The sequence below is a fragment of the Cricetulus griseus genome, chromosome 3 (genome assembly GCF_003668045.3).
Source record: "Cricetulus griseus strain 17A/GY chromosome 3, alternate assembly CriGri-PICRH-1.0, whole genome shotgun sequence".
In the NCBI taxonomy this organism is placed as follows: domain Eukaryota; kingdom Metazoa; phylum Chordata; class Mammalia; order Rodentia; family Cricetidae; genus Cricetulus; species Cricetulus griseus.
The window spans coordinates 54,805,502-54,829,994 of NC_048596.1; the positions used below are offsets into that span (position 1 = coordinate 54,805,502).

Here is a 24,493-nt window from a genome sequence, read left to right on the forward strand (position 1 = left end):
AACTTCGTTTGTATACCAAGTTGGCTTTGAACACACAGAAATTCTTCCTCTGCTTCCAGAGTGCTGGGGTTAAAGTCATGAACCACCACATCTGGATCAATAATAAATAAGTCTTAAGAAGAGGAGGGGCCACAGGGTGGGGAAGGAGGAACACAGTAGAGCAACCAATTTGGCCAAGCACTCTTGAGCAGCTGAGTGGGAACCTAAGTGACAGGCACACTGAAGCCACTGAGGAGGAATGTGATGCTCTGAACCATGCTCGTGGCTGACTTTGTTTTTCCTTTCAGTCCCTGTCACTGCAGGGAACATCATGGCCGTGGATGTGACAGAATATCATCTGAGCGGTGAGTCTCCCAGACAGGACCTCCAAGGACCACAGCCTCAGGCAATTGCACCAAGCCTGGGATGAGAGGTGTCACACAGCCATGGGGACAACAACATCCTGGGACTTTTCACTACAGTGGATTCTTTTTGTTTCTTTGGTTTGGTTTGTGTGTTTTTGTTATTGTTGTTTTGTTTGTTTCTTAGACATGTCTCATGTAGCCCAAGCTGGCTTCAAAAAAATTTTTTTGCAGTGTGTGTGTGTGTGTGTGTGTGTGGTGCATGTATGAATATGTGTGGCACACATAGGAGGTATGTCTGTGCACATGGGTAGGTGTGCAAATGGTGGCCACCGGTGACCACCGTTGATGTCTGGAGTCACCCTTCATTGCTCTTCCACCTTGTTCGCTGAGGCAGGCAGTCTTTCAGTAAAACCCAGACTTGCTCTGGGGAATCCCTGTCTCTGCTTTCCAAGGCTGGGATTACAGACATTTGTCATGCCCACCACACCAGCGTTTATATGGGTTCTGGGGATCCAAACTCTCATCCTCACCCTTGCACAAGTGCTTTGACCACTGAGCCATCTCACCCGCCCTGAATTCTCTATGGAGCCAAGGATGAACTTGAACTTGTGATTCTTCTGCTTCCACTTACTAAGTGCTGGGATCACAGACATGTGCCATCACACCTAGAAACATTTCTGTTAGAAAGATTCCATTTATCTAGCCGGGCGTTGGTGGCACACGCCTTTAATCCTAGCACTCAGGAAGCAGAGGCAGGTGGATCTCTGTGAGTTCGAGGCCAGCCTGGTCTCCAGAGCGAGTGCCAGGAGAGGCTCCAAAGCTACACAGAGAAACCCTGTCTCGAAAAACCAAAAAAAAAAAGAAAAGAAAAGAAAAGAAAAAAGAAAGATTCCCTCTATCTGAGACGAGGGGCTCCCGGGAGACCCCTGATGGATGAGCTTATAGCATAGAATCCATTCATTTGGGCCCCCTCCTGGAATCTGTCCATGTTAGACAATGCTACATTTACCTAGTTCAGGGATGACCAGAGTCTGGGACTCACCCTTGCCCTCCTCCAATTCTTCTAAGTTTGGATATGACCTGGACCCTCCAGCATACTCCCATAACCCTGCTACCAAGTGCTGGGTGGTGTCATGGCTGATATATGGCTGATATCTTTCTTCCAAATGTTCCTTTCCCTATTCACAATGAGAGGAGTGACCCTTAGTGACAAAGGGACAGTAACAGGTCAGGGTGTGATCTCAAATCTCCTAACCCCCTAGTCCAGCATTCCCTCTCATACCAGCTCTTACTCTATCTAGTTCAGGTCCCATTGGTCCAGGGCTAAACTTCAAGATGGGGCAGCAACTGCCTTTCTCAGTCTCCAACCAGAGAGCCTCACTTTTCGTCTGCAGCCCCACTGGTCTTCACACAGAGAATTTGGTAGCCTTTCGTTAATGTCACAGGGCTCTCCCAGCTCCCGGCCTTTGTACATACCATTCCTTGGTGTGACTGTCTTCTCTGCTCTGTCTGCCTTGTGTCTCAGGTGGAAATCTACAGAGTGCAGAGCCAGACAATCAGTAGCTTCTCCCCTGTCCTCCTCTGAAAAATGGGGACATCCTGGTTCCCAGGACTCAGAGGGCCAATATGTGGGAAGAGCTAAAGCAAAGCCTGGAAGTAGTGATTAGCACAACATAAGAGAGCTATTGTTAGGTCAAGTGTAATGCTGCAACCTTTAATCCCCATCCTGTAGAGACAGGGGCAGGTGAGTCTCTGTGGGTTCAAGGATAGCCTTGTCTACATAGTGAGTTACAGGACAGCCAGATATACAGAATGACCCTGTCTTAAAAAAAAAAAAAAAAAAAAACTGTTGTTAGAGTCCCTCTCCTCTCCTCCCTCATCTTATGTCTAGTCTGACCCACTATCCCTCCTGGTATTCCGTAAAATCAGTCAATAAATGTGTATTCATTATCATTACATGTCACCTGCCTGGGTTTTTTCTTTTCCTGACCCCAGCTCTGCCAACCCTAGCTCTCCCCAGTTCTACCCACCAGCATTGAAGATTTACTCCTCAGCACCGAAACCCCACATGAGGGGTGCCTGGCTCTGCTGTGCCCCTGGATATAATCCACTTGGGACCATGGGCCTCTCTTCTGAAACTCTAGACAGCCCCTTGTTCCTGACAGGCCTGCTATGGCCCAGCTAGCCAGGTACTTTCCCATCTCACCCCCAGTTTGTAGACTCCGGGGGCATTCCAGAACCTTGACATGCCTGGGCCTGAGACCCTCTGTAGGTGTCTTGGTTGTGGTTTCAGTTGGCTCCCGAATTCTATTATATACAGGAAAAGTCTAGAATAAGTAGGAGGCTCATGCTTACAGTTCCTTCAACTCTATATAACTGAAGATGATTTGAACTCCTGATCCTCCTGCCTCCACTTCCCAAGTGCTGAGGTTCCAAGCATGCACAGGCACACCGGGTACCCCACCTGATTGAAACAAGCCCTTGTCCCTACACTGTGATTGTTACATTGAAATCTATCATGTTGGGGAGTGATTTTCTTTCTTAAAGCTGGCAATGTCCCCTATCACCCCCATCCTAACGACCTAAGTTGTCATTCTCAAAAGCCAGTGATATTCCTGCCTGTGTCAGAACAGCCAGCCCCCAGCAACTCCCTTGGTGGGACCTTCAGGATGTTCTCAGAGCTCCTCTGTTATAAATAAGCCATGTGACTCACACTAGACATAACATGTGTTGGGATTTTTCCCCTTCAAATTATACATCCTCTGTGATGGGACTACTGAATGGGGATGTTTGTCACCTCTGCCAATGAGGACTCTGGAGCCCAGAGAGGCTGACGACTTAGTAATATACCTTGCAGCCAAGGTACCTGAACCCAGATGGTGTGTGTGACTCAGCTGTGTGACTTTGTCTGCCTTGGTTTTCCTCTTGTGACAGCAGAGAGTGCTCATTGCTGAAGGAATGCCTGGCTGAAGGTCCAGCCCTGTCCTTTGGATTGTTGGACTTTGGGGAGTAGAGGCAAAGAGCCCCTCTGGCTTTGCTCTCTCCCTCCCACTGAGCTCAGATCCTTTGTCACCACCTGTCTGCTGGCTCACAGCTCCTAGCCCCTGCTGCATACTCTGCCATACTTCTTTTTATTTTATTTTATCTTATGGGTGTTTTGCCTGCATGTATGTCTGTACTACTTGTGTGTACATGGTGCTCACAGAGGCCCGGAGAGGGTATCAGATCCCCTGGAACTAGATAGAGTTATAGGCAGTTGTGAGCCACCATGTGAGTGCTGAGATTCAAACCAGGGTCCTCTGGGAGAGCAGCCAATACTCTTAACTGCTGAGCCACCTATCCAACCCCTTCTCCACACACCTCAGCCTTCCTGTACTCCCAGCACAATTTCCAGCATCCTGTTTCATGTATCCATTTGCCTGCACACCCCCACTCTGATCTCTGTGCTACTTAGTGTCAGGAGCTGGACCTGGGCCTCACTCACTCAATACTGGCTCCCCTGCCCACAAGATGCTGACATGGATGCGCACCCAATGTTTAGTGATCAGTCTCCACTCTGCTTTTGTTATTTGTTTCTTTTCTTTTTTTCTTCTGGTTTTTCAAAACAGGGTTTCTCTGTGGCTTTGGAGGCTGTCCTGGAACTAGCTCTTGTAGACCAAGCTGGTCTCGAACTCACAGAGATCTGTCTGCCTCTGTCTCCCAAGTGCTGGGACTAAAGGCATGTGCCACCAACGCCCGACTTGTTTCTTTATTTTTTAATGTATTCATTAGCTCTCAGTTTCCATTTAGAGAGACCCTCCCTTCCTCCTGCCAATCTCCACCTTGCCACTTCCAGGGAGCTAAGCCAGGTTAAGACCAGATGTGGCCCTCGTTCTATCTGGAGTCTGGCTGCTGGAATAGCAACCCCAGCACTACTCATTTCCAGCTTTGTGATCTTGGGCAAATTCTTTGGCTTTTCCAAGCCTCAGTTTCCCTATTTGAGTTGAGTACAGCAATAGTACTGGAAATGGCTAGAGTTCTATCTGCCTCCAGTGTCACCTGCCACATGAAACATCTAGATGGCCAGGATCCTGAGCAGAGGGACGCCAGATCCTTGAGTACATGTGGTCCTGTCGTGGCCCACACACTATACAAGGTGAAGATTCACAGTGGGATGGTTGAGGGACCAAATTACTGTGTGGGAACAGAGACATCCCAGTGGGGTATGCCCTGCTCAGCAGAGGAACAGAGCCTCTGGGTTCTCTTGAGGCCAAGCACAGCCTGTGGACACCTCTTGCTTAAGTAGAGCTGGTGTGTTGATTTGAGGTTAGAGATTTACTAAGAGTTAAAATCCACTTACATAAGCTGGGGATTGTGGCTCATACCTGTAATCACAACACATGAGAGGCTGAAGTAGGAGGATTACAAGTTTGAGGTCAGCCTGGGCTACATAGTGAGACCCTATCTCAAAACAAAATAAAATAAATTCAAATACTATATAGTTAACGGGGAATGGCAGGAGACTTACAACACTAGCATTTGGGAGGTGGAGACAGGATGAACAGAAGTTCAATCTCAGCTATGTGACAAGCTCTGGGCCAGGCTGGAAGGGATGCACGAGAATTTGTTTCAGAAAACAAAATACCCACTATGAAATTCACTGCTTTAAAATGAACACAGCAGTGGCCTTTACTTTAATGAATGGACAATGAATTTTTAAAATATTTCCATCATCCCCCAAAAGAAACTCTATCCCCTCAACTGTCCCAATTTACCAAACCAAAACAGTTTATTATTTTTTTTTAATTTATTTATTTTCATTTTATGTGCATTGGTGTTCTGCCTTCATGTATGTCTGGGTGAGGGTGTCAAGTACCCTGGAACTGGAGTTTTAGACAGCTGTGAGCCACCATGTGCTTACTGGGAATTGAACCTGGGTCCTCTGGAAGGGCAGACAGTGCTCCCAACTGCTGAGCCATCTCTCCAGACTCATATGTTTACTATTATTATTATTATGTGGTATGTGTGTGTGTATAAGCTACCATTTGATGTTGTGTGTTTTCCTCCATCACTTGCTCTCTACCTTATTTTTTGAGACTGTCTCCCCTCAGTCTGGCCAGTTGGCTATCAAGCTCCAGAGACCCACCTGTCTCTGCCCTACAGCACTAGGGTTACAAACATGAGCCACCACCCCTAGCTTTTATGTCAGTGCTGGGGATCTGAACTCAGGTCTTCATCTTGTACAACAGTCACTTTACTGTTTGAACCATCTCTCCAGCCTTTTAAATGGTTCTTATATAGTCGTGCCTCAGTATCTTCAGGGGCTTCATTCCTGGATCCCCCACTAAATAAGAAAATCCACAAATGACCAAGTTAATGATGTAATGTTTGCACAGTTCCTATACACATCCTCCTGTGTATAGGACCATCTCTAGGTGACTCCTAACACTTTATAAAATGTCAATCCTATGTAAATTTTTGTTGCCCTGCTCTATTAAGGGAATAAAGACAAAGGAAAATTATGTTTGTTTGAAGTCAGGACAGGCATAGCCTGATTGCATAGTCCACAATTCAGGATGAGTTGAAGCCACTAGGGAGGAACCCACAGACACAGAGGCTGACTGTAAATAGAATTACACAGCATGTGGTCTCTGAGACCAGCTCCTTGCAGCCACCAGGATGTTCTCAAGGTTCATTTACTTTCTATTGTTTTAGCATTGCCTTGCTATTTCCAAGTAACATTCCTTTGAGTGAGTGTGCCGTGTTCCATGCATGAGTGTGTCACTTTTTGACTTAACCATTCACCAGCTGATGGACGTTGGGTTGTTCTAGATGAGGCTTGATGCACAGACAATCACTTCTTTTCTCCTCTAAATCTCTCTCCTCTTCCCCAAGACTGAAAGGCCATTTTGGTTCTCTAAAGCAAGAGGTCCTCTGAGAACTTTGAGGTTAGGGAACCCACAGAAGCAAAAGCAGTTCTGTTTGTCTGAAGCCGGAGGGATATCTAACCACCATTCGAGGCTTTTCATCTGCTCTGGCCAAAGTCTCCCAGCAGAAATGTATGGTTTTGTGGAAGAGGGGACAGAAGCAGAGATCTCAAGAGTGTGTTTAAGCTGGGTGTGGTAGAGCACATGCATAATCTCAGCACTTGGAAGGCTAAACTAGGAGAATTGCCTAGAATTTGAGGCTAGCCTGGGCTACATAGCAAGACTGCCTCAAAGAAAGAAAGAAAGAAAAAAAGCAGAGTTGTTTAGCACTGAATCCGAAAAGCCTCATACCAAGTCTTGTAGCACAGTATAAAAGTAATTTTTTTTTTTTTTTTTTTTTTTGGTTTTTCAAGACAGGGTTTGGAGGCTATCCTGGAACTAGCTCTTGTAGACCAGGGTGGCCTCAAACTCACAGAGATCCGCCTGTCTCTGCCTCCCGAGTGCTGGGATTAAAGGCGTGCGCCACCAATGCCGGGCAAAAGTAAATTTTTTAAATAAAAATTTTAATTTTCCTTTTTAAATTTTTATTTACTACATACTTATTTATTTGCTCATTTAGTTGTGGCTTGTATATGTGTGTAGGCATGCCAAGGCACTCATATGGAGGACAGAGAGCAATTTATGGGAGCTGGTTATGTTCTTCCACCATATGGTGTCTCGGGGGTCAAACTCAGGTCATCAGCCAGTAGCAAGCGCCTTCACTCAATGAGCCATCTTGCTGTCCCTTTTTGTCCTCAATAAAAATGTGCTGAGTACATTAAGTGTCACTGGATAGGGTGACGTACTGAGAAGGTGGAAGAAGGAGAATTAGGAGCTAAAGTCATCTCAGCTACAAAGCAAGTCAGCCTGGGCTACATGAACCCCCCCAATCTCAAAAAAAAACAAAACAAAACAAAAAACCAAAACAGGGCCTGAGGAGGCAGTGTCTCAGTCAGTCACATGGTCGACATGCAAGTACGAGGACCTGAGTCTGATCCCCATCATCCGTGTGAAGTCAGGATGGCATGTGTTTGTAATCCCATCACTGGGGAAGCAGAGACATGAGGATCCCTGGGGCTTGCTGGCCAGCTAGCAGAACTTGTGTCAAAACCAAGGCTTCTGAAGAACACCACCTTGGGTTGACCTCATGTATGTGCACAACCCTTCGGGCGCATGCATTCATGCATACTCACGTAATAAAAAAAGCCAAGCACACAAAACATGTAAATATTTAAGTACTAATGGTAACCAACTTTGGTGATCACTGTAGCCCACTAATGACAGGCTGTCCTTGCTTTGCAGTCATCAAGAGCCCTGCTGGCTGGGAGGTGGGTGTCTATGCTGCAGGGGCCCTGGCACTGCTTGGAATCGCAGCTGTGAGTCTGTGGAAGCTCTGGACATCGGGGAGCTTCCCCAACCCCTCTCCATTCCCTAATTACGACTACAGGTACCTGCAGCAAAAATATGGAGAGGCCTACGTGGAGGCAAAGCTGAAGGTGAGGCTTCCATTCCTGCAGATCCATATCCCACCATCATTCTGAGGGCCCTCCTCCAGGCCTTGCTGCCTCTGTGATTGGGGATCAAACCTCTTACACCCCTGCAGATCATCAGCTCTTAGCCCTGTGCCTGCTGAATAAATGTTTGATGTTGAGTAAGTGATTGATCACAGTTTTTAAAACTATCACAGCCAAAGCCAGGCATGATGGCCCACACCTTTAATCCCAGCACTTGGGTGGCAGAGGCAGGCGGATCTCTATGTTTGAGGCCAGCCTGGTTTACAGAACAAGTTCCAGGACAAATAGGGCTGTTACACAGAGAAACCCTTTCTTAAAAAACAAACAAGAATAAAATAAATAAATAAATAAATAAAGGAAAAAGGTCTTAAAAACAACTCCCCTATCATGAGAGACTAAATGCTGACAGTTGACACCTGTGTTGTGTGAGATATGCCACACCTGTATCATGTGACACTGGGTGTTGGGACAGTGCACACCTTAATCCTTGACCTTTGGTGGCTCAAGCAAAAGGACCATGAGCTGAAGGCAGCCATAAGCTCTGTACTGCACAGTAAGACCTTGTCTCACAAGACTTTCATGTGGGCCTGGGAGGTGCTTCAGAAGGTAAAGTGACAGGCTCACCTGTCACTAAAACTGATGACCTGGGACCATGGTAGAAGGAGAAGACAGACTCCTCCCACAAGCTGTGGTTCAGACACATCATCACACCATCTCACAGGCAGAGACAAATCAATAAAATGTAACAAAAATTCTAAGACTATCAGGAAAAAAAATATAGAAAAATACCAATAAGAGAAAAACATTTTCACAAATGTTACTACCCAGCTATTAACTACTTTATTTATTTAGAGTTTTTTTTAATATTGCCTTGCTATGTCTTTCTGGAATTTACTATGTAGACCAGTCTGGCCTTGAATTTGTAGTGATCTTCTTGCTTCTGCCTCTGTGTAATGTGTAAAACTTTGTCATTGTTTGGGATGCTGTACTTTTCTTTGTTTTTGTTTGTTTGTTTGTTTGTTGTAAGATTATTTTTTTAAAAATTTCCCCACCAGGTGGTGGTGCTACTTTTAATCCCAGAACTCAGGAGGCAGAGGCAGGTGAATCTCTTGAGTTCAAGGTCAGCCTGGTTTATAGATCAAGTTCCAGGATAGCCAGGGCTACACAGAGAAACCCTATCTTGAAAAAAAATAATAAATCAAGATAAGGATTTTGTCTGCATGCATGTCTATGCACCAGGTGTGTGCTTGGTGCCTGAGGAGACCAGAAGAGGACATCAGATCCCCTGGAACTAGAGGTAGAAGTGGTCATGAGCCCCCATGTGTCTGAGGGGGGATTGAACCTTCTTCCAGAAGGCAGTCAGTGCTCTTAGCCACTGAGCAGTGTCTCTGCCCTAATATTTATTTTGAAGGCTCTCATACTCACTGCTGAATCTGAGATCATTTAATACTTGGCAGATGATTTTTCAGGCATGAAGTACAGTTTCAGAGAGCACAGCATGACTCCTTTACCAGATCAGGTGCTCACTCATTTGGTGGCACCTGCTACTCTGTTGGGGGAAGTGTGGATTGGGACAACTTTTCCAAGAAGCATTTTGGTAACACACGTTGAAAACTGTCAAAAAGATTGTCCTTGAGTCAGGATTTAAGGAAGCTATTTAAGAGTTGTTCATGGTTTCGTGTGCCTTTAAATCCAGAACTCAAGTAATAGCAAGTTCAAGGCTACCCTGGTTTGCACAGTGAGTTCTAGGCCAGCCAGGGGTACTTAGTGAAACCCTGTCTCAAAAAAAAAAAAAGGAAAGAAAGAAAGAAAGAAAGAAAGCTAATTGTGCCAGGCAGTGTGGCACACACCTTTAATCACAGCACTCGTCTGACAGATGCAGGTGGATCTCTATGAATTCGAGGCCAGCCTGGTGTACAGAGCAAGTTCCAGGACAGCTAGGACTACACAGAGAAACCCTGTTTCTAGCACTCAAGAGAGAGACTCATAAAGATCAGAAATTCAAGGCTGTCCTTGGCTAAATAGGTACATGTGTGGAGGTCAGAGAACAGTTTGTAGGAGACAGTTCTCTCCTACCAACATGTGGACATTGGGAATCCAGCTCAGGTCATCAGACTTGGTGGCAGACACCTATACCTGCTGAGTCATCTCACCGGCTCTTGTGTTTAGTTTTTGTAATCTTCCTTTGACACTACTCAACCATCTGTGCAGTGACTGTACCCCATGATTCTTAACCTAGTCCTTGTCTTTTGGACACTTCAATGGCTGTTGTTGGATTGTTTTGAGACTGGATCTCAGGAACCTGAGGCTGACCTAGATGCTTCTGTTTCTACCTCCCGAATTTTGGGGTTATGTATGTGCCCCTCCACACCCAGCAGCTTTTCCTTTTTATAAATGTCCTTTCAGTTGATATTTTTATGTATGGAGTTTTTGTCACAACAAATAAGTAGTTTAAGAAAATGCTTTCTTGGGCTGGAGAGGTGGCTTAGCAGTTAAAAGCACTGGCTGCTTTTCCAGAGGACCTGGGTTCAATTCTCAGCACCCACACGGCAGGTCATAGCTGTCTGTAACACCAGTTTCAGGGGATCTGATTGCTGTCACACAGACATACATGCAGCCAAAATACCAATGCACATAAAATAAGAATAAATAAATCATTTTAAAATGTTAAAAAAATCTTTTTAAAAAAATATTTTCTTCCATTCTGTTTAAGGAGAGAAAACTAAGCTAGATATGGTTGGTGCAGAATGTAACCACAGCACTTGGGGATTAAAGCAGGAGGGTCAGGAGTTCCAGGCCAGCTAGGAATAGGAAGCAAGTTCCTGTACTGAGAGAGAGAGAGAGAAAGAGAAACAAAGGGGCCTGAAGCACAGAACTCCTGGGCTGGTTTTGTGAAAAGAGATTGAATAGGCAAAGGTCATCTCAGCTGTCCCCTAGAGATGGTGCTGTGTGACCTATGTGATGTTCCCTGTCCCTTGTTTACCTGCAGAGAGTCTCTCAGTGGAATGCCCAGAGGACCAACCCTCGGGGACCACCCAGCCGCAAAGGCAGCCTCAGTATTGAGGACACCTTTGAAAGCATCAGTGAACTGGGACCCCTGGAGCTGATGGGCCGAGAACTGGACCTGGCCCCCTATGGTACTCTCCGCAAGTCACAATCTGCTGACTCTCTGAACTCCATTTCCTCTGTGAGCAACACCTTTGGGCAGGATTTCACACTGGGCCAGGTGGAGGTTAGCATGGACTATGATGCGGGCTCCCACACCCTCCACGTGGCGGTGTTGCAAGGCAAGGACCTCCTGGAGCGGGAGGAAGCCACCTTCGAATCCTGCTTCATGCGTGTCAGTCTGCTGCCGGATGAACAGATCGTTGGCATCTCCCGGGTAAGTAGGGTTGGGGCCGAGAAATGCACTGGGTTCCCTGAAGCCTTCCAGGGAAGCTGACATCTGGGCTGGTGGGCAGATCTTCAGTATCAGACAGGAAGACAGGGGGCGCTGGAGAGCAGATCAGAATGTGGCTCCGGAGTAGAATAGCCAAGCATAGAACCAGGCTCCTGCTGTGTACAGATTTCAATCTTTCTATCACTCAAGGACAGTGAATAACTGTCCACCTCCACATCTGTCAACATGGAGCCTTGGCAAGAAGAAAGATGACCCGCTCATTTGACAGATCTGGGAGAGAGTTCAATGACAGACTCGTTTGCTGTTTGCTTTGGAGTGAGTGGTGGAGGGGTGGCCTCAGTGGTGGTGTGGTTCCATGGGTTTGTGAACAAGAAGGGAGGCCCACCCCAGGGACTGAAAAAAACATGAGAGGAAAGTGAGTTTCTGGACCCCAGATGAAAGGGTCACCCTCATAGAGCTGTGTTCTTTCATGAGAGGGTATGGTCTGACCCCCACCCCCGGGGGAAACTTGACCCTCCCTCTGATCTGTTTTCTTCTGCTGATACCACCCTTAGCAATCAGTAATCAAGAGGAAAGGAGTTGGATCCAACAAGGAGGTCACAGGATACCTCCAAGGTGCCGCACCTTGACAGCCATGCCCACTGCTCAGCAGCAGGCTGGTAGGAGTCCAGACCCTGAACCCTTTAGATGGGCAAGGCCAACCCTCAGTGACCTGTGCCCTGCATGACCAGGGTCTTCTGTGTTCTTGCAGACCCATATGTTCCTCGTCACTTTTTACCATATTGAACATTAGCTGGCTGGCTCTCAGAGGTAGACATCCCACCCCCACCCCTCCATAGTGCCCCTATAATTCTAGAACTAACCACCAGCTTGATACATGTGGTATCAAGGGTCTAATTTTCTACTGGCAGTACAATGGCAGTTAGTGGTTAAGAATCAGGTTAAAATCCAAGTTCCACCTTCACCTGGCAGTGTGACCTTGAGCAAGTCACTTAAGCAGCTGGCTTCAGTTTCCCCTCCTGTCAAATAAGCATCACAATTATGAAGAAGGGCTGGGGTTATACATACAAAGTGCTTAACTCAATCCTTGGTAGGTGGTCAGGACAGGTTTTCAGAACCATGGAGAGCTGCTGTTGAGCCTGATATACATTATGTTTCTCTTGACCTATGCCACGTGAAAGGCTTTGGGTGACTCAAGACATGTCCCTTGAGAAGGGACATTGGCGGACAGAAGCTTGGGAGAATCTGAGGCAGAGCACTGTGTGGTAACATGGCTCCTGGTTTGTGTATTGGGGTGGAATGGCTGCAGGAAGAACCTTCCAGAGCCTGGCAGAGACAGAGGGGTGAGATCAAAGTAGCTGGAGACTAGCAGGCTTTGCTCCTAGGAAGATAGGCTTCGTGACATCACAGCCTAGCAGTCTCACTGTGGGGGTGGGGTGTTGCCTCCAGGTCGAACAACCCCCTCAGCTTCAGAGAAGATGCCAGGGATGAGAGCTGCTCTGTAAATACCACCACACAGTGACTCAGACGGCTCCCACAGAAGGGCAAGCAGAGTCTCATGTGAGCCTCGCTGAGGACTGCCCACAGCCTTCTGGGAGAAGGCCAATGGTATCCAAAGTGGGAGTGAGCTAGGGAACGAAGCATGCCCAGCCCTGCCTAGTCACTCCATCCATCTGTCTGTCCACTCATCCATCCATCCTATGACAATCAGAAAGTCTTTGCCAGGCTTTACAGGGGACTGTGGTATTAGTGGCTGTTTACTCTATGGACAATTGTCTGGTTTCTACTGCATGCCTGCCCCACAGCTGTGCTAAATTGGACAGACAGGGGAGATAGAGACCAGTGCAGCCACAGCATCTTGTGAGGATGAGGATTACTGGGAATCAATTATGGAAGCTTCTAATGCCAGACCAATGGGTTGACCATAACCAAGAAGGGGACATTGGGGCTTATAAACCTTCAAGGTGACCTCAGCATTTAGGAGATTGAGGCAGAAAAATCGGGAATTCAGGGTTGTCCTTGGCTACATAATGAATTTGAGGCCACCTTGAACTACATGAAACCCTGTCTGAAAACAACCCAAAACCAATCAAAACAACAACAACAACAACCAAAAACCTTCAGGTCTACAAGGCCTGATAACTGGTACTATAATCACAGTGCTCTGAAGGCTAAGACAGGAAGATGACTGTAAATTTAAGACTAGTCTGGGCAATATAGTGAGTTCCAGACCAGCCAGAGCTGCATAGTGAGATCCCATCTCAGAAAAGAGTAAGAGGAGGGAGGTGAGGTGTGGAGGACCATGCTTGTAATTTTTGGAGTTAGTGGCAGGAAGCTCGGGAGTTCACCCTGAGCTATGTGGGAGCCCGTCTCAAAACAAAACAAAATTAAGAAAATAAATCTTGAAGGCTGAACACAAAAGGAGGACAGGAATTGAGACTATGGGTACCAGAAAGCCCCTCCATGGCCCCTTCTCTCTATAGATCCAGAGGAATGCCTACTCCATCTTCTTCGATGAGAAGTTCTCTGTCCCCCTGGATCCCACAGCCCTGCAGGAGAAGAGCCTTCGATTTTCTGTGTTCGGAATTGATGAGGATGAAAGGAACGTTAGCACCGGTGTGGTGGAGCTGAAGCTGTCTGTTCTGGACCTCCCACTGCAGCCCTTCAGTGGCTGGCTATACTTACAGGACCAGAATAAGGTATCACATGCTTTGGCCTACCCGTTCATCTGAGGAGAGACTATCCAAACCCACTTCCCAGGAGAGATGCCGCTATCCTGTCCCTAGACTTGGACCCTGACAGCATTAGGACAACAGAGAAAGGTTCCAAGCCACACTCCAGGGAAACAACTCACTGTATGTGGTGGAAAAACACTCTATAGACATCACTGTTTATAGCTCTTCTTTGATTTATTTTATTTTATTTATTCATTTATTTGGTTTTTTGAGACAAGGTTTCTCTATGTAACAGTCCTGGCTGTCTTAAAACTTGCTCTGTAGACCAGGCTGGACTGGAACTCATAGAGATCCACCTGCCTCTGCCTCAGGAGTGCTGGGGTTAAAGGCATGTACCACTACCACCCAGCTTCTTTAATTTTTTTAACATCACATTTATTTATGTATTTATTGTGTTTTCTGTGTGCATGTGTGTACGGACATGCATATACACACAGAGAAGGTATGTGGAAGTCAGAAGACCCCTTGTCTTCTACAAGTAAGTTGGTTCTCACCTTCACCATTTGGGTTGTGCATATTGAACTCAGGCCATTGGGGTTAGTGGCAAGTGCTTTTACCCATTGAGCCATCTCTCCTGACCACTTCTCAGTTCTTTCTTTTATTATTTAGTGTTTATTTGTTTTTACTTGATGTTTTATTTATTTAATCTTGTGAGTGTTTTGCCTGGTTTGCTTGGATATGCATATGTATATCATGTGCAGGTCTCAAGCCCATGGGGGTCAGAAGAGGATGTCCAGTACCCTGGAACTAGAGTACATATGATTGTGAGCTGCATTGTGGGTGCTGGAGACTAAACCTGGGCCCTCCAGAAAAGCACCCAGTGCTCCTAACTGCTGAGCCAATTCTCCAGCCCCTCATCTCTGTGACTTATTACCACATCATCAGAGGTTCTACTCCTATAAGCTACTGTTAGGGATGCGTAGGTCTGGCCCTAATGAGGGTTATTTCAGACAGGGGCCAAGCTGAAGCTTACTTTTTTTCTTTTCTTTCTTTTTTCTTTTTCTTTTTCTTTTTCTTTTTTTTTTGGTTTTTCGAGACAGGGTTTCTCTGTGTAGCTTTGGAGCCTATCCTGGCACTCACTCTGGAGACCAGGCTGGCCTCGAACTCGCTGAAGCTTACTTTTATTATTGTAACAATGCCAGAGACCACGATTGCTTAAGCAAATGCTGTCAACTTAGATCTCTTTGCACTAGTCATAGAATGCTTTCCTTGGCCCTGAATGAGGGAACAAAACTGCATCTCACTGGTGCATTTGACAGGCAACCTCTGGGCCTCCTTCCAAGGCATGGTCTACACCCGGGAGCAAGGGAGGGTCTGTGCATACTCCCTGGTATGGCAGTGGGTGGTAGGTTGTCCTTTTCTCAATCCTGCCAGCTTGGGTGCCTAGGTTTAAGAGTTACCCCAGAAGGAATCGTCCACCTTTCCCTGGACCCCTTAACCCTGGAGGGCAGAAGATTCCTGAGTCATACCTATTTTCATAGGTGGCTGATGCTGTGGGAGAGATCCTGCTGTCCCTCAGTTACCTGCCCACAGCTGAGCGTCTGACTGTGGTTGTGGTGAAAGCCAAGAATCTCATCTGGACCAATGACAAGGCCACAGCAGGTGAGAGCCTATGCACTCAGCTCCTCCACGAGGCTGGGAGGGGGGGTGAGGGGCGGGCTGTAGTGCTATGCACAGGTCCCAGGCACAGGGCCAGAGCCCCTGTGGCTTCAGCTAAGCTCAGGAGCCAGGCATGATGAGGAAAGGTTAATTCAGCAAGAGAAACATGGGAACCCTGGAGGGTAACAAGCAGCCCAGGGTGTGGAGTGGAGAGTGAAGGGAAAAGTGATGGAATCTGAGGGCAGGAATCTGTAACACACTTGTGCTGTGGCACCAGACAAGAAATGGAGAGTGAGCATCCATTTGTCAGAACCTGAGCTCAGAGACAGGGCAGCAACCCAGACTTTCAATGGGGAGCGGTGCCCCAACCCTTGGGGTGGAGAGGGGCCATGTGGGATCTAACATCCTAGGTCTGCAGGGACCATTTGGGACTTGCCTGCCTAGTGCCCCGGGCAGTAGGAAGAGTTGGTATCTCAGAGCTGCACACTGTTAGGCTCTGCTGTGTTGGCATTCAGTGACTCAGGTCTGCTACCTGTACTCAGGCCACTAACAGCAAGAGAAGCATCTGGTCTGCCTCCTCCCAGGGAATATGTGTGAGGGAAATAGGAAGTAGACTGCCCACTCTTGACTGGCCATGAGTGCATTGGGCTTCTCAACCGGGAAATGGATTTTAAATAATTTCAAGGGTTTGGGGATTGTAGCTCAGTTGATAAGAGTGCTTGTCTAGCATGCATGAAACCTTGGATTCAGTAATCACACTGCATAAAACATGGGCCCTGCGGTGTCAGCACACACCCTTAATCCCAGCACTCGGAAGGCAGAGGTAGGCGGATCTCTGTGAGATTGAGGCCAGCCTGGTCTACAAAGTGAGTTCCAGGACAGCCAGTGCCACACAACACAGTGAAACCCTGTCTCGAAAACAACAAAAACCATAACATTGTAGTACATGCATATAATCTTTGCACTCAGGAGGTGTGGACAGGAGAATCAGAAACTCAAGGTGATTCTTAAACTAACATCAAGCTATGCCCAGCCATTCTGGAGGCTGAGGCAGGGAGATCCCTTAAGCCCAGGAGTTCAGAACCAGCCTGAAACACATAATGAGACCTTGTCTCTCAGTATCAGTCAATCAATCAATGCCCAAGAGCAAACCAGGTTGGTGGCTCCTAGCAGTCCATGGGGTGAGGCACTAGGATTACAAATTCAAGGCCAACCTGTGTTACATAGCAAGAACTGTCTCAAAAATAAACAGAACTGGTGAGATTGCTCCAAGGTTAAGAGAGCACTTGCTGCTCTTAGAGAGGACTGGAATTTGGTTCCCAGCACCCACATTGGCCAGTTTACAACTGCCTGTAACTCCAGCTCTCTGACACCCTCTTCTAGACTCTGTAGGCACTGCTTTCATGTATCTACACCCAAACAGAGACACTTACTATATACGTAATCTAAATACATAAATTAAAATAAAAGTAAATCTTAAAAAAGAATAAATAAGCCAGGTGGTGGCACAAAACCACACTTTGAAAAACAAACAAACAAACAAACAAACAAACAAGTCAGGCATTGTAGTTTGCAGCTTTTATCTCAGGTAGGAAGATCCCGTAAATTCAGGAGTTTAGAACCAGCCTGGAACACATAATGAGATCTCATTTCTTTTTTGTTGTTGTTTTTGTTTTGTTTTTGATTTTTGAGACAGAGTTTCTCTGTGTATCTCTGACTGTCCTAAAACTCACTCTGTAGACCAGGCTGGTCTCAAACTCACAGAAATCCGCCTGCCTCTGCCTCCAAGTTCTGGGATTAAAGGCGTGAGCCACCATAGCACTGCTACATTTCTTTTTCTCTTTCTTTTCTTTTCTCTTTCTTTCTTTCTTTCTTTCTTTCTTTCTTTCTTTCTTTCTCTTTCTACCTTTCTTCACTCCTTCCTCCCTTCTTTCCTTTCTTTTTTCAGGACAGGGTTTCTTTGTGTAGCCTTGGTTGTCTTAGAACTAGCTCTATAGACCAGGCTGGCCTCAAACTCACAGAGATCCACCTGCCTCTGCCTCCCAAATGCTAGGATTAAAGTTGTGCACCACCACTGCCCAGCTGGCTCCATTTCTTAATATAAATAAATACCAAGCAGTGGACTTTGGAGATAATGGCAATAGCCAGGGGCCAGGGAATTGGAGGCAGTGAATAGAGCCAGAGTAGACAGGGCCATGACAAGCAAGCATGTTACTGACCTTCCCCCACTTACCTCCTCCCAGACCCCTTTGTCAAAGTATACCTGCTGCAGGATGGGAGGAAGATGAGCAAGAAGAAGACGGCTGTGAAGAGGGATGACCCCAACCCAGTGTTCAATGAAGCAATGATCTTCTCAGTACCAGCCATTGTGTTACAGGTGAGGTGCGCTGGATCCTCACAGGACTCTGGGCCATCCCTCCAGTGTTGCCTTGTGGTACCTCAAGCCAACCTCCTTCTAGTTAATCATTGATTGAGCCCACCACTACACACCAGCCTGTGGTGAGGGTTGGGGACCCAGGCACTGCTTTCTTTATGCCTACAAAGGACAGGTATGGAAGTCCCCAGACTTTGTAAACCCCATTGGAAGTTTCCCCTGCATTAGTAGTCAGGGCAGACTTTCTGCAGGAGATGACAGCTCAGCTGAGCTCTGAGGAACCACACTACCTTAAGATGAGCTAGAGGTAACCCCAGGGCTCAGAGGTGTGGGCCTAAGCCTTCAGAGATCCTACTGCAAGGACCCCACTAGGATCTTCTTGCCTTAGGGCTTCCAGACGACTATCTGCTTCCGGGAGAACACTCCTGACGCAGGGATACCATACACTGGTAGTGGGTGGTAGAATGAACCACAGAGAATATATCTTAAGCCGTATCAGTTGGAGAGTAGGGATCTCTCTCCCTTCTCTCACTGTCTCTTTCTATCCTTAGGCATACCTAACAACAAGAGAGTCCTTTCATCCTTGTACTGAAGTCTGCCCTGCAGCCCAGGGACTGTGCAGGGTGTACCTTGTCCCCTCCTAGGGATGGTCTTGAGGATTTCTTTGTTTTTCAGAGCTGATGATGAACTCAAGGCTTTTTCATATGCTAGGCAACCACTTTACCACTGAGCTACCCTGCCAGCCCCTGAAGATTTGAAAGCTGGATGTCAGCCTCACTCTGGGTGTCCCAAATCCAGGAATCCAGGCAACATTCCAGCACATCTGGCTGGTCCTAGGATCATAATCTTGACCCCGCTTTTGTCCTGTTTGTCACAATGCCACTTCCTTCCAACTTCCAAAAATGAAGCTACAGGGGTCAGGGGTTGGGAACTAGCTAAGAACAGCTGGGCAGACATCACAAATTGTTCTTACTTAACACTGCCCTCAGCTGCCCTCACTGCCCTCACTTGATTACAGCAGGGCCAGTGAGAGACCCCTGTGTATGTGCTCTGTTGATAGGCCAGTACCAGGTCACACATTTTCTGTTTTTAGGTTTTTATCCCCACCTACATGTTTAATTAATTTTCTTCCCAGAACAGCCCTGAGACATAGGAAACGATGTTACGTTTTAAAGACAGGTAGCAAAGGCCCAAGGCCAAAAGCCCAAGTGTTAGAGCACTTGTTTAGCACACACAAAATCCTGGGTTTCCAACACACACACACACACACACACACACACACACACGAATGCACACACTACACATACATGAATGCATACACACAAACATGCACACGCATACACACACTACACATACACACACATGTACTCGTTTGTATACAACACACACACACACACACACACACACACACACACACACACACACATCCTGCACCTCATAAACCAGGCCTGGTGGTGCACTCACTCAGGAGGTGGAAGCAGGGAGATCAGAAGTTCAAAGCCATCCTCTGCTCTGTAGGGATTTTGAGGCCAGCCTGAACTATAGATAAATATAAACAGTGAGGTAGCCATGGCAGCACATACCTTTAGTTCCAGCACTTGGGAGGTCAAGGCTGGCTGCTGATTTCTATGAGTTTGAAGTTAGCCTGGTCTACATAGTGAACTGCAGGCTAACAAGGGCTACATAATGAGACTCTGTTTAAAAAAACAAAATAGAACAACAACAACAAAAAAAGGGAGATAACATCATGGTATATACCTTTAATCCTAGTACTTGAGAGGCAGAAGCAGGCTTGGTATTCAAGGCAAGTTCCAAGACAGTCAAGGCTATTACACTTACACAAAGAAACCCTGTCTCAGAAACAAGCAAACAAAAAACAACAACAAAGCAAGGGACTGGAGCAGTTAAGAGCACTGGATGTTCTTCCAGAGGACTTGGGTTCAGTTCCCAGCACCCACTTGGTGGCTCACACCACCTGACTCCAGTTCCAGGGGACCCAGCACCCTCCTGGGCATTGTACACATGTGGTGCACGTACACACCTGGAGGCAAACACCCATACATACAAAATAACCTATTTTTTAAAAGGAAAACAAGCCAAAAAATTTAAGACCAACCAACAAATAGATAAACAGCCTAAGTTCTAAGCTTGATATGGTAGCATGCACTTGTAATCCTAGTACTTGGGAGGCCAAGGCAGGAAGATCAGGAGTTCCAGTACAGCTTCAGCTACATAGCAAGTTCAAAGTCACCCTGGGCTACATGAGACTCTATCTCAAGAATAAGTATGAGACTATCTCAAGAATAAGTGCTGGAGATATGGCTCAGTGGTGCAGAGCACATACTTCTTTTTTATATATAAAGGTATTTATTTTTATTTTATATGCATTGGTGTTTTTCCAGCACGTATGTATGTCTGTGTGAGGGTGTCAGATGCCCTGGGACTGGGGTTACAGACAGTTGTGAGCTGCCGTGTGGGTGCTGGGACTTGAACCCAGGTACTCTGGAAGAGCAGTCAGTGCTCTTTACCACTGAGCCATCTCTCCAGGCCTCAAACACATACTTCTTTTACAAAGGACCCAAGTTCAATTCCCAGTACCCACATCAGATGGTTCACAGCTACCTGTAATTCTAACTTCAGGTATCCAGTGCATTCTTCTGACCTCTGTGGGTATTGCACTCACATGCACATATACCCTATAATGGCATATATAATTTAAAATAAAATTTTTTGGGGGGGGGTTTCGAGACAGGGTTTCTCTGTGGCTTTGGAGGCTGTCCTGGAACTAGCTCTTGTAGACCAGGCTGGTCTCGAACTCACAGAGATCCACCTGCCTCTGCCTCCCGAGTGCTGGGATTAAAGGCGTGCACCACCAACGCCCGGCTCAAAATAAAATGTTTTTAAGGTTTATATTATTTTATGTGTGGGGGTATTTTGCCTGCATAACAAGTGTGCCTGGTGCCACAAAGGCTAGAAGATGGTTAGGATACCCTGAACTGGAGTTACTGAGCCATCATGTAGGCCCTGGGAATCAAACCAGGGTCCTCTGCAAGAACAGCAAGTGTACTTAACTGCTGGCCCATCTTTTCAATCTCAAAAATAAAATAAATCTTAAAGAAAAAATGTTGAGAGACAAAGAAATGAGAGATGGGTTTTAAATCCTGCTGGAATTTTTAGCACTTAGTGAGGTCACATCATAGCTGGCTATCCATCTGTAAGTAACTAGGACAAGTCTCCACTCCCAAGTCATGTGGGAAGATTCAGAGGGCTGGATGTACTTCACAGGGCTTGGTATTCACAAGTTGGGACCGTGAAGCCAGGGAGAACCCTTCAGCTGTTCCTGGTCCCAATCTTTCATGTCTCCTTCTCCCCAGGACCTGTCTCTCCGAGTGACAGTGGCTGAGAGCAGCAGTGATGGCCGTGGGGACAACTTGGGGCATGTCATCATTGGGCCAGCAGCCAGTGGCATGGGCACCACACACTGGAACCAGATGCTGGCCACACTACGCAGACCTGTGTCCATGTGGCACCCAGTCCGGCGAAACTAGCAGCCAGGGCAGGCCAGATGGGCAGCAGAGCCACCAGAGCCTGGCACCATCTCAGTTCTATCCAGTGATGCCCTCTCCATAGTCAGCTGGAGCCGTGAACACTGAGGCTGCCCCTCCTCCCAGGGGGTCCTCATCAGCCATCTTGGATCCTCTGTCCAGACTGTCATGGAGGAATGGGTGTGGCTCTTCACCTGAGGACCTAGGGTAATTTCCCCACTAATGACCACATGGAGCTGGCTGGGGACCCAGCAGAATGATCAACTGTGTACTAGAAAGCCTAATGACGGATGTCCCTAGCCTGCAGAGGCATATGGGCTTCAGAGCTAGCCAACCCCCCTCCGAAATTCTCTTAGAAGCCAGATGCTAGTAAGTCTTGAGGGACTAGTCCCTGTACTGAGAGGGCTATGTTAACAAGACGTAGCACCCAGGATACCACGCCAGGAAGTCAAGATGGCCCTCTCCCATCCAGGTTACTAATCAAGTAACTGCCCATCCAGATGGACTTGGGAAGCAGCCCTCTGGTTTGGGGAGACGGGGAGAATCTCTCAGACAAGGAAGGAGCTGCACTTTGAGGATTAGGGAGTAAACAGCACCCAGAGTTAGCAGGGTAGTGGGAGCTGTGGTGAATAGTCAAGCAATAGAAGGGAATGAATTAGCCCATCCCAAACACACACTATTCCCATTGCTGTGGGAACAAGAAAAAAACAGGAGACTAGGCCCAGAGGAAGCCTGCAGGCCACATGAAAGCTCTCCCGACCTTACACCCTGAGAGAACCAGAAATCACCAAGGGCCCAGATCCAGGCCCTTGTGTTTGGATCCAGTGCAAATCAGCACAGATCCACCAGCGCTGGCTGCTGTCCCTCCAGGCCAGGCCTCTCTTGAAAGGAAGCTCTAAGGCAGGCCTAAATTCACGCCTAGGAGTACTGGGCATCTTAGGTCAAGTTCCCTAACACCGAGTCTTCAAGGATATTTAGCCTTAGTCTGGAGCCAGTAGGGACTCTGGGGGAAAGGTGTTCAGAAGCCAAAGGTCGGATTGTACATCATTAGTAGAATCCTTCATTGGCTCACACCTGGTCAGAATTAGTGGGGGTATCGCATCCTTCATAAATGTCATTTGGTAATGGCAATCCCAGAGAAGTGGTGGCTTTTGGCTTCTTCTCTCTGGCACCTGCAGATTTAAAAGGATAGTGGCCATGGGGAGTGGTAAGAAGACGGCTCAGGTAGCTGCCTCTGGTCCTTGACCCTAATGAATTATGAATACTCAGATCCAATGAGGAACCACGGAGACCCAGGTCTAGTCAATTACCATCAATGACAAGAAGAAGGATGGCTAGAACAGAGACACAGGTCAATAGGACTGGAGGCAGGACGCCTGCCACAACTGGACCCTCCCGAAGCCAGGTTTCTCAGCCTGTGGCCAATATCAAGAAGTGAATTCTGGACCAGGGATACTGGTAGCTGGGCCAGACCTTGTCATCTGGAAGCCCCAGACTCTAATCAGTTTTGCAGGGCAGACTACATCCCCCAACCTCTGTCCCCCTGTTCCTTTCTTCTATACTGCATGAAATGTTGACAGTGTGCTCGGATGGCTGTGGTGGTGACCAAGAATGCCGAGTGGAATGATTTGTGAACCAAAATAAAGCTGGAGCAGGAGGGGGCTTGCTGGGAGCCCTGCTCAGCCTAGAGTCATGTTACTATCCTCACTGGGAACCCTCTTAGACCTTGGGCCCCACAGGGCTACTGTGTGCTGTCATTCCTGAACTGCTGGCAAGGGGGGCTCTAAAGAGAGGTTCCCAGTACCAGTCCTGGTAGGGAAAGGTGGGGATGGGGCAATCAAGGAAGGCTTCCTAGTAGTGGCACTTAGTTGAGTATTCAATATGTGAGGCAGGAAAAGCATTCCCAGTAGAGAGCACATTAGAAGAGGTCAGGAAGGGACCAACACTGGGCAAAGTTCTCTGCCTTGCTAGCTCAGGGGGAGGGAACGGAAGATCAGGGAGGCAGAGCATAGGCCAGAGAGGGATAAAGCGCCTTCCTTTCAAGGTCATTTAGAACTGGTACTCAGCCTGCAATCCAGTAGCCCTGAAAAGCAGGCAACTGTAGAGATGTAGAAACCAGAGCTTAGAGAAGTTAAGTGACAGGCCTATGATCACACAGCCAGAAAGTCACAGTTATGATTCAAGTTCAGGTTATAGGATTCAAAAGCCCATGATGCTCTCAAACCTGAGGTCACACTATCCCCTTTCCAACTCCTCAAAAGTCACTGAAAGGCAGCTGAGAACCTTCTGGATCCCAGCATACTCGCCTCCTCTCCTTCCTCTCTTTCCCCTGGGAGCTCACAAGCTAGATAAGAATTCCCAGAACCTTGGGGCTGGAGAGATGGCTCAGAGGTTAAGAGCACTGACTACTCTTCCAGAGGTCCTGAGTTCAAATACCAGCAACTACATGGTGACTCACAACCATCTATAATGAGATCTGGTGCCCTCTTCTGTATACATAATAAACAAATGAACTAAAAAAAATCCCCAAAAGGGGTCCATAGGGCAGATCTGATCCTATGTGCTGTATGCATGGATGGAATTCTCAAGAACAAAGAAATTTTTGGTCGTTTTCCTCATTACCTCCCCCCCCACACACACACAGGGTTTCTCTGTGGCTTTGGAGGCTGTCCTGGAACTCTCTCTGTAGACCAGGATGGTCTCAGACTCAGAGATCTGCCTGCCTCTGCCTCCCAAGTGCTGAGATTAAAGGCATATGCGGCCACCACCCTCTGACTTAAGAATAAAGAAAATTTAAAATTCCTAGCATTCCCAGTAGACCACAGGTCACAGACCAGACTGGTGTTGAATGTCTGGAGAACTGTAGCCTGGCAGAGACTTGAGAGGCCAAGGGAGATGGAGGCTCCCAGCCTCCCAGATGAGGCAGAAGGTCCCTGTTCTGCTGGCAGGAGGGAGCCAGGAAAAGGCTTGGAGCAACAGCAGGTCTCAGGTTGGGGTGAGGACCAGGAAAGAAAGTGAAAAAGCGTTGTAGGCAGAG

General features: G+C 47.3%; 1 protein-coding gene across 1 annotated transcript in view; it reads left to right on the forward strand.

Annotated features, from left to right (window-relative positions):
* The window catches only part of Syt12 (synaptotagmin 12), a 33,139-nt gene extending 10,026 nt beyond the window's left edge, over window positions 1-23,113 (forward strand). The window contains exons 2-8 of the mRNA XM_027408680.2: window positions 288-344; window positions 7,592-7,785; window positions 10,793-11,185; window positions 13,687-13,902; window positions 15,420-15,540; window positions 17,781-17,914; window positions 21,286-23,113. Of these exons, the coding sequence (XP_027264481.1) occupies window positions 311-344; window positions 7,592-7,785; window positions 10,793-11,185; window positions 13,687-13,902; window positions 15,420-15,540; window positions 17,781-17,914; window positions 21,286-21,459 (1,266 nt within the window). The 5' untranslated portion in view covers window positions 288-310 and the 3' untranslated portion in view covers window positions 21,460-23,113. The remainder of the gene's footprint in view (window positions 1-287; window positions 345-7,591; window positions 7,786-10,792; window positions 11,186-13,686; window positions 13,903-15,419; window positions 15,541-17,780; window positions 17,915-21,285) is intronic.
* The last annotated feature ends 1,380 nt before the right edge of the window (window positions 23,114-24,493 follow it).